At 42.3% G+C, this 10728-nt stretch overlaps 1 protein-coding gene across 3 annotated transcripts in view; it reads left to right on the top strand.

The window, feature by feature from the left end:
• Positions 1 to 175: 175 nt before the first annotated feature.
• The window catches only part of LOC149343225 (tRNA endonuclease ANKZF1-like), a 46676-nt gene continuing 36123 nt past the window's right edge, over positions 176 to 10728 (top strand). For all 3 annotated transcript variants that reach the window (XR_016283110.1, XM_089545774.1, XM_089545773.1), the window contains exons 1-3: positions 176 to 318; positions 7614 to 7804; positions 10241 to 10335. Coding sequence is in view for 2 of the 3 variants with exons in the window: in XM_089545774.1 (XP_089401900.1) it covers positions 7615 to 7804; positions 10241 to 10335 (285 nt within the window). In the remaining variant the exon portion in view is untranslated. The remainder of the gene's footprint in view (positions 319 to 7613; positions 7805 to 10240; positions 10336 to 10728) is intronic.

Raw genomic sequence — 10728 nt, 5'->3', positions numbered from 1 at the left:
CCGCGGCACGAGCAACGAAATGCTGTGCCTGCTCTCGAAGCGTGTCCCTTTAAGTATATACGCTCTAGACCGGTTTTGTGATGTCGTTGCGCTACTGATTGGGGTTTATCAGCTGTCGGCAAGCCGCCCAGCGACGGACAAAAAGAAGGAAAAACATAAATAACCGCTAGAGACAGCACACGCGCAGGCGAAGAGAAATACCTCCGCAGCTAGCGCCACCTTTCCAGGCGATTGCAGCGATTGTGAAACGTTAGCAGCGCTAGCTGCGCTAGGAGGCCAAGCGAGGAAACCCGTTGAGTGCGCGTGGTCCGCCAAAATGTGAGTTGTGCTCCATTCATTTTCAAACAGCCGTTGGTATATTAGCGGCGCACACTAGCTCTTACGGTTGGTCTGCACTGTAGGCGATTGTAAATATCCGTATACGAGGGTATAGTAGCAGCGAATTCAAAGCGCTTCACCAGTGGCATTGCGTAAGAGCGAAAACTGCACGCATTGTACCGTAATCAATACAAATGAGGTGGGGTGACGTGAAGCAATTTAATTTTGTTTGGCTGGTCTGGATCACTTGTATGGTCACATATGTTCAGCTGAAGTAGTTAGAAGACCGGCATGGTACCACATATTGTTCCTCGTCCAAGTGAACGTTCATTACATGAGTAATCTTGGGAAAGTACGCAATGCTGTGACTCGCGCTCTGGTAGTCATTAAACGTGCTCGCGTCTAGACTAGCTAAACAGTTTTTACTCGTAACCTGCCAATGTTTTCTTATACCCACAAAAGTTAAACCTGCATGGAAAAAGTGCAGAAAAAAAAAAATCTGGGCAATAGTGAACTATAATCACATCATTAATCCACTAAACTAAGTTATTGTGCTCGCATTGAAGTGTCATGGGGATTTATGCAAAGTCCACAGGCACACGAACAATGTGCCAAAGCAGAAAAACGTGCACATCGCAGAACATTATTGACCCTGTCGCATTCTGTCTGCTTGTGTTGAAAAATAAGTCGACGAGCAAGTGAAAGGGGACAAGAAGGAAATAGAAATGTGTGTGACACTTTTAGACAGCTGTCAGCAGTTTTTGGATCAGCATTGCTAAAGCAGATGTCACACCGCTGGGAGGTAAAAGCATGTCGCAGGCTCAAGGCACATGATGCAATTAAGTTTGCATTAGCAAAGGCTGGCTGGAGGCTGATCATCATCTCCATAAGGCATTGTAGTGCCGAGTCACTCTAATTTGAAATTCCACTCAGAATGTGATCAAACGGAGCTCGCGCGATGATTGCATAAGATTTCCACTGTATTTTACTGTAGTGGAAAATGGGGGCTATTTGGATGTATGAGTGGTATAGGTGGCTTGTACTGACGTCACAACCACCACCATGTTGACAAACCAGGAGCACAGTGGGGACTTGCACGTTTCTCTAATCCACTTATCATCACATGCTCCGGCCTGCATCTGTGGACGCTATGCGTGGTTCACTCATGGCATCTGGGATGTCACGGGCAAGCCATCTCTTGATGTTAGCTCTTAAATGCCTGCAGGTTGAAGTACACAATAGCGGATGTTGTTGTTGTGGTTGTTGTTGTTCACCTTCTAGAATGTGTGATAATCACAGTGAGCAGCTGGACATCGTTGGTCAGTGGATTGAGTGGTAGCTGAACACTTTCTGCAGGCTTTCTTCTCTCAGACCACCTCAGGAGTCTTTCAAAGCTTTCAGTCGTATCCATTCCACCACAGGCCGCCTTGTGAACTACTGGCAGTAAAGATGAAGTAGGGTAATTAAATGCTGTAACCCATGGGTCTCAATCTGGCTTCTGTGGAATGCTTTTTTGGTTCCCCATGAATCTAAATCCAAAGTCGGTCATGCTAAATCTATGCATGCCTTAACTCACCTTTTTCTTTTACCTACTTTATTTCGGGGCTAATCGTACTGTAATGGCTTTTAGTAGACTGTGTCCCAATACAGCCAGTCATTATTAATTGAAGTGGGACGTTTTTGCAGAGCCGTGTGGCTGCATGCCCTTTTTTGCATGGCTGTCAGGTATGGAAGCCAAGAGAGGTGGGGTTCCTTTAGCACCTTTTTAAAGTGGCTGGGTTTTCCAGAGAGTAAAACAACTGAGAACCTTGACTTTGCGTGCTAGCAAAAATTTCTCAAGAAATCAGAAAATGACTCTTTTCATTGCCCTTTTCAACAGAGCATTTCACTTGGGTTCAAATTATATAGGAAACGTGGAGAATGTATGACATCTTGAGTCTGAAATGCATAAAAAATTAAAATTGTATGTTTACTCGGCTAGAGCAACTTGATTCTGGAATCACTCTATATAAAGACCCTAGAAGGTGGGTCATCTGTTGGCTGGTCGCCTGTTCAGCTCGCTGTTTATCCAGCTGTGCCTAGTATAGCCAAGCACTCCAGGTTGTGGGTGAGAATTGGGGAAAGTAATATGATGTGTCGGCAGTACGGCTGGTGAAAAGCATGTGCTTGGTGCTTGTGGTCTGGCGAGGACAATTGTGGCAGTTTGGGTCACCGCTGAAGCCAAATAAATAAACCCTGTGAAGGATAAGGAGTATGTTGGTTTCAGTTTTGAAAAGGATTTAAAAATGTTGTGCGGTGAGATGCATGTGGCTGTGGTGTAGAGAACAGGGCATGCTCTTCTCTCGTGTATTTGTAGTGTTTGTTTACTTTCTGGTTGTTTGTAGAGTCCTGTGTCAATAGCCATTGCTGGGCTTGACAGGCACGCAGTCATTTGTCTCGTGGGCAGGCTGATGAACCAGCTCATTTCTCCACAATCCCCGTATGGCGCAGTACCCAGGGAATATGTTCACTCAGTTCAGTAAAAGGTGGGGACCTTGGCGATGTGAGTGCACATTAAAGATCCCCAGGTGGCCAAAATTATTCCGGAGCTGTTCAGGAAATTCAGGGGGACACTTTGTTGACCTAAAATATGGTGAGGCGAAAGCCTTAAGTGCAGTGTTGCTGCTTTTGTCATTGATGTGTGGCTAAGATGTTAATTAAGTACACAATTGTTTGTGAATCTTAAATGCTGGAGACACTGGAGGGCGTTTGGGAGGCATCCGTCTGATTCGACGTCTTTCTGGAAGCACTCTCCAGCGTCCTAGACAAAGAGAACTACGTATGCGTTGGCAGGAAGTAGCGTAGCCATTAGCACGCTCAGCTGCGGAACAGAGGGATGGTGGTTCGAATCCCATCGTGCACGAAGATTTTTTTTCTGGTCTGACTAGAACAGCGTGACACCTGTGCTGACAACCTTCTGTCGATAACGATGAATCATTAAAGGCTTTCGCCTTAATAAAAGGTGGGGACCCACGTTAAAGATAAAAGATCCCCATGTGGCAACAATTAGGAGCCCCCCCACTATCTTCTCTCTTTCTTTCACTCCCACCTTCCTCCCTTCCCTTATGGCTGGGTTCGGGTGTCCACCGAGATATGAGAGACAGTTACTGCGCCATTTCCGTTCCTCATAAACCAATTTTCAGTTTTCAACTTTTTCTCTCTCCAGCTTTATTTCTGCAAATAAGTAAACTCTCTCTTCGCACACCTCTCTCCAACGTCCCTTGTGCCACTACACAGGAGTAGTGGCATATGTTGTGGTAGATTAAAAAAACGAAAATCGCCATTTGGCACAGTTCTGGAAAGGTGCCAGGCATTTCTTGGCACCACACTTTAACTGGTTCTTTGTTCTTTATAGCATTTTGTTCTTTCTTACCCTTACATCAGTCGCTGTGCATATGTTTCCTTCATGGTGTATGTTTCATTGCTGCTTGCTTTTCCTTAATTTTGCTCTCTAATGATTACTAAGTTATATTGCATCTCTTGCTTTGTTTCAATCATTGTATAATTATACTCACACTTTTTGCAGTCTATTACCCACTCCTGCAAGAACCTGTTGGCACTTCCAATATTATTGAATAGCAATAATAAAAACACAATTGCACTGGTGTTTCTTTTCACTGGTTATGTGAATGAGGCGCAAGAAAATAAGTTCTAAATTCACATGAGCGCTGTGTTGTCTATGCATTGTCATCATAGTTATCAGCAGTGTCATCAGTGCAGACTCTTTGAAAACTAGCTAATTCCAATTGCATCTAGGCTGTCCTGCTGAATTGACTAAGCATTGTTGTTTCCTGAGTGTGGAATGTTCTGAGCGGGCAGAAAAGGTGCAGACATATTTATTTATTTATTTATTTATTTATACATACTGCAGCCCTATTGGGCTATTGCAGGGGTGGGTGTGAACAACAGTGTAGGAAAACATGGAGCACAATAATGGCAAACATCCGAAACAGTACGAGTGAAAACAAGAAAAACGAAAAAACTATTCAATAGCCGTTAAAAACAGCTCTAAAGGAAGAGAGCGAGTAGAACCGGGTAAACAATTCCAGTATTCGATTGCACGCGGAAAAAAATGGATGATTAACTACGCTTTCTCCTTCCCCTGGCGGTGAAAGCAGAACCTGTTAGAAATGATAAAATGTAATGGGCGGAGTGGTTCTGTCAGCAACATCTATCTGAGGCATAAGAAGGCACAAACAAGCATGCCTGATGGGTGGTGTTTGTCAGGTGTATTTAGAAGGCCTGAAAAATAATTGACAGCTGCCTGTGGGGAAGTGAGATTCAACCTTAGCTCTTACAGAATTTATTTCGGCTCTAGTGAGTTTTGAAGAAGCCATTTTTCATGCACATGTAACCATAGCCGTTCTGGTGACCTAGTTCTTCATGATTATTTCCTAAATGCAAATGGCTGGCCTTAGCTTACTGGCAGCATTGTTCTGGGGCATCAGTATCTCAAGTCACCTGCTTTAATGCAAGTCCCTATGCTTTAATTAATGCCGTAATGCCCAGCATATCAAATGTGATAAAGAGCATAAAAATGTGAATAATTTTCATTTTGGCTTGTATCAGTCTGTGAATTGCTACCATATTTGAAGTAACGGTCTTCTCCAACATATTTATCAAAACAAGGCCAATGTGTAAGCTGCCAGAGATGCAGGAGGTCTGCTGAAAAATAAATTCGTGCAAAAAGCTAACTCTAATAACAGTACAGCTCGAGGAGGCGAAATTCTAGAGGCCCGTATTCTGTGCGATGTCAGTGCACGTTAAAGAACCCCAGGTGGTCGAAATTTCCGGAGCCCTTCAGTACGGCGTCCCTCATAGCCTGAGTCGCTTTGGGGCGTTAAACCCGAATAAACCAAACCAAACCAAGTACAGCTCGAAATTTGTGGTTATAATACTGCATTGGCACGGGATGCAGAAATTTCAAATTTTGCTCCTGATTTACTGTATGCACCTGGGTATTTACACACAGTTTTACAGCATTCAGCATTTGAAAATTATCAGAATTAACTAAAACTAATTACACTGTAATTGCTTTTTGCTTGATAAATTCTTGATAAATCCATGAAGGGACATTATGATTATGAAATCCTGGAAATTCATAACTTTGATCCATAGTTTTCAATGCTTGGTGGTTACGGGATCAAATTCCTTGCAGATATCAAGTCTATAAAAATGCGCAAACAAAACATTGACCTCCTTATTTGGATGGCATTATGACGATAGGCTCCAAGAACTGCTTACTCATACAAATGTTCCCAGGTTCATCTCTACGTGCATGATTTTTCCTTTAGCAGATGAGTTATTGCACGCGTTCATTTGCTGTTTGTAACTTTCAGGCACTTTGAATTTGTTCTTTTTTGTTGTTGTTGGCTGTACATGCTTGCTACGGTCATGGCTTTTGTTAGTGCCATGTTTTTTGTGTGTATCAGGCTTGCTATTTTTTTTGCAATTTATGAAAGAATGTCATGGTTCGATATATGGTCTCCTGTAAATGGACCACTCTGTAGATGCCGTTATGTAGCTATCTTTTTGCACAAAAAAGTAATAAATAGGTTAGTGCGAGCAGCTTTTTTTACATGCCCTTGATTTTTCTTGATTTTTGCTGAAATTTTGCAGCAGGCTGTGGGTGCTAAATTTCACGAAATGGTTACAAGGAATTTTATTAGGTGGCATAACACCTTTATCCTAACAAGTTGCATAGAACCCTTGCAGTCCTCATGTTGAAGTGCATGGTCAAGACAGGCATTATAAACTGTTTCGTTCTGTTGTACACGGCATTTGTGCATGTACGCCAGTATCTGTGTATACTTACTGGCCACTTTGATCAATTTTTTAAATGCAGCATGGATCATTTATGTGACCTATTGGTTCGTAAAGAGAGGATTGAAATAGGCTACACTTTGCTGTCTCTCGTGTAATGTACCACAAATGCTCTTCAGATAACCATCAGTAGTTGTCAATTTTGCTATTATCTTAGGCATGTGGCAACTCCCAAAACGTATGTTTTATTGAATTAAGACTGATGCCACGGGAAATGTAAGTCTAGGGTATATAAATTTTATGCCTAGTGGCATGATTTTTATGCATCCTTTCCTTCTGTATTGTTGGCCATTTCTGTTAAATGCTAAAATTAAGTTCATAGCATAACCATTATTGTTATCGTTAGTATGTATCAGAGAGATTATTCCTGTATGATGCCTTTTCTAGTGAATATATAAACAGTACGAGGTTCTTTGCCAGATTGTAAATGTAATTACACATCTGGTCCTGCGGAATGAAAACATACTGTCAGCACTGTTGTCTTGCCTTGCATCCGGGGTGTACTCACTAGGGAACTTAACTGAATAAAATCCTTACAGGTGGAAGTTTGCCTAGATCTGTGTGTTGGTCTGTGAGCCATTGTGTCCATGGCTTTCAAGTTCATTAACCCTTTGAGGGTCGAATTATTTTGAAGAAAACTTTCCCAGGTGGTCAAATTACTTTATTGCGGATCTTGAATCTACAAAATGTATATAATCGAGAATAAATAGTAAAAAAAAAAATTAGGAACAGTACTTTGGTGACAGCATCACTCACAACTGGAAAATGTTCAATAGAATAGAATAGCAACGGTGATAAGCAAGCTAAGAGCAGCACCAATAAAGATAGAAATCAACTTTCGCCGCCTCTGCAAAACAGTGCCCACAAAGAGAAAACACGTTTCGTGCGACTACATTGCGATCCCGCGGCGGAATCGAAACCGCGTAGGCGCGTTGCCACAGAGGGCGAGAATACCTCGCGAGCAATGGTGATAAGCAAGCTAAGAGTAGCGCCAATAAAGATAGAAATCAACTTCGGCAGCCCCTGCAAGATAGTGCTGACAAAAAGAAAACTCAAATTTTGCGCGACTCCGTTGCAATCACGCAGCGAAACCAAAACTACAAAAGGGGTGTTGCCGCAGTCTGTGCCGCCACGCTAAAGCTAGACATAAGTTCTGCTTATCTCCGTAAGAAGGCAGCACAAAATTCAAACACTTCTTGTAAGTCCTAAGAGGTGGCAGCACCCCCCAGTGAGCACGCATTGTTCTTTTGGCGCAAAATTTCAAACGGAAGATCGAAACCGTACCCGTACGGCAAAGACCTTGCGGGACAGCAAACCGCCGCCGTACATATACGGCAAAAACCTTCAAAGGGTTAAATAGTCTTAAATGTTCAAGATGCATGAGTCATGTGAATTTAATTTTAAATCTGGTCATGCTCTTGTGTATTTTTCAGTATGTCTGAAGCATCAGCTGGAACATCTTCACTGAACCCAAATTCCACTGAGCCCGCGGCCTATCCGAATTTCTTTACCTGGCAGCTGACAGACCCACTCAAGGTTGAACGGTACCTTATTGGTCTGACACTTGCCAACTGCACACCACTGCTGGAGCAGGAATTCTACTCGTCACCTGATGCTAGGCATGGTAATGGCATTTTTAATGTTTACAATTGATGGGTTGCTAAATAACCTACAACACACGGACCAAAGATAGCAGTTGCTACTTGAAACGTGCTTATGGAGCATTTTATCTTGGCCTATAAAATGTCTTCACTGTGCAAAATTGTTGTGCCTTGTGTTAAGTGACACATGTGTCAATTAATTGTATAAAGAGAGGCAAGCATTGCACTTGGTTTAAGCTGGAACTTTTGGATGCAGACACACTGAAATCAGCAATACCCTTCAGAGCGATGTGGCACAAGAAAGTGCAGATAAGTTGAAAACCTGTGCACATTTGAAGATATGCCTGGGGTTTTGTTGACATCTACATATACATTTGTAAGTGAGTGCAAAATTGAAAAGGTAAAGGTCTGTCATTGTTAACTTATGCAACAAGCATAGAAGCCAATCAAAAGACAGTCATGCAAGCGGTTGAGTTAACTTTTTCATATCTTGGAAGCGGTGGATTGATGGCTGTAGTTACTAGAAATAAAACTGGCTGTCCGAACCACACACACACTTCGTCTTTGTCCACCGGCACACGCACACTTCGTCTTCATCGTCGGCGCGCTCCCATGAGCACGCACCAATATTCAAGACTGCTTTGCTTGCTTATAATATGTTAGCCAAGTTGTGCTGTAACCTTCCCTCATTTATGACATGACCTTCTAGTACTTGTTTCTACTGAGGTTATTTTTTGCCTTCAGCCTGTCATTAGATGAGGCTGGATAGACAAGTTTTTGCCAGAGCTGTCAGGTGGATTGAGCTTTTTTTTTGTTAACCACTGGTAAGCCTTGGGGCATCTACCTGGATTTGAGTTTCCCGATTGTATGCATGTTGGTAGTTCCCAGCTGCTGCAACTGCATCATATTTTTGTTGCAGGTTGCTGGCACCATACTTTTTTCGTGGTAGGCACACAGAGTAGGATTTTATGAGATGCTGCCAGGGTCAGCTATAGCAAAAGTCTTCAAATATTGAGCATATCATTGAGAAAAATAACCATTAACCTCTTAGGAAGGACCCCAATTCAACTTCGAAATCTCAGAAAGTCTTTGTTAGGATTAATTGGTGTCTTGCTTTTTTTGTTTTTGGAAAAGAAATGGCATGCTGTGAAATTGCCATTTTTCATATATTGTCAAATGTCAAGCAGTGATCCTTGTATATGGCACAGGATGATTGAGGCTGTAATGAGCTTGATCAAAGCAGTGGACATTTTGTCCGTTCATCTCGGGATTGATGTTAATTCCGAGAAAAATGTGGCCGCTCAGTTGAATGAATTTTGTAACTGCAAGTCAGTCGTGCCTGTTGTTACATTGTTCCCCATTTTTAATTTTTCTCATCTGTGTTCCCTGCTGCTAATGAAGAGTTGAAATTAGGTATGCATGAAAGCTTGTGTAAGCAACAAACAAACAATGTCGGTGCCTCTTAACACTTTCATGCTTTTATGTTGTCTTGTGGGAAAAAGTATTAAAGGGACCCTGAAACTCTTTTGATGATCATATTCTAATGCGACAGAACTATAGAGGAGGCCATTGTGAGTATTTGAGTCATATTTAAATGCTCTACATGGACCCCATAATTTAGAAATAATTTTAAAAAATTGCTGCTCACAACTGATTAGGGCGGCATCTCACTGTGGGTTCTTAGCCTCCCTCCTGACTTAGAGTGGGGAATCTGGGCGAGCCTTCTCATTGGGCTTGCCCGGGTGACATGTGCAGGAAGGGGCATGGCGTGATGCAGTCCCGACCTGTTTTATTTATATTTTTTGGTGTTTATTGTTTATTTTATTGTTTATTGTTTATTGTAATACCCACAGCGCCACAAGTGGCATTACAGTGGGGGGGAATAACACATCATACAAACGAAAAAAAAAGGTAACAAAGTGCAGCACATACAATGCAACCATGATGCAACAATAATACAGCCTAAAAATAGCATTCACAGAGATGAAGAGAATAAATCACCTGACGTAACTAATACCACTTCTTCGGAGAGCCGGTTCCAATCTCTTTGGTCGGTGCATCAGCAAACTCTTTGGTCTTAGAAGCCAGCTTAAAAATTTTTGCAATGCAGTGACGAGCGATGCAATACTGATTGCTGATGTTTCTTTCCTAACCTCAGTGGGTATATTTCATGGTCCATTTAAAGACGCAGCACATTTACCGCATTCTATATGTCTGTGGTGGCAAATGCTAGGAAAGAGGCTCTCTTAAGGCTTCATTTGTGTTGTTTGCTTTAAGCTTGTCCTCATTTCACTTGGTGCAAATTTGAGGCTGCCTACATTGCTGCACAGAACAGTTGTACACCTCTACAACTAAACCTTGCTAGTGTTTCGATGCTGCTGCTATCGATGTTCAGTATTCTTTTTTTCACTGCACTGAGTGGGATGGCCTAAAAATGTTTTGTGACTTCTTACCCACAGATGCAGTGCCCATCCCGGAAAGTGAGGACCTCAAAGTGTCCACAGTCATGTGCTGCTCACTTTGTGGAGCTGAGTTTGAGTCACGAGAGGATCAGGTGACAGAGCTCCTGCGTTTTTTGTACACTTTTTAGGAAATCCTGAAGGGAATTTAAACAACCCTATGCCAGAGAGTGAGAGATCACTTTAGTTTAACCCCTATCAATCAGTTTGTTGGTCAGTATCCAGTATGATGTCTGGATAGGTTGAGTAGATATGCTGGTTTCATCAAAAGCAGACCTTTGTTGAGAGAGAAGATGGTTCAAATGTCTGGTACCTATTATAAGTCACTGTATGCATTCCAGCGGGAACAAATTGGCAGCCACAAGTTGTGAACGAGCTAGTTAACTGGCTGAGCCTCATCAATTGTTTGTTAAAAATAGGAACACTAAAGAATGATAATCAACAAGATGCTTTGTGGCTTGGAGAAGCCTCTTTTTGTATGGTGCAAG

This window comes from Amblyomma mixtum, chromosome 5, assembly GCF_055824585.1.
Source record: "Amblyomma mixtum isolate Tamu chromosome 5, ASM5582458v1, whole genome shotgun sequence".
In the NCBI taxonomy this organism is placed as follows: domain Eukaryota; kingdom Metazoa; phylum Arthropoda; class Arachnida; order Ixodida; family Ixodidae; genus Amblyomma; species Amblyomma mixtum.
Note: the sequence above shows the minus strand (reverse complement) of the source record. Positions and strands in the feature narration are given on the sequence as shown.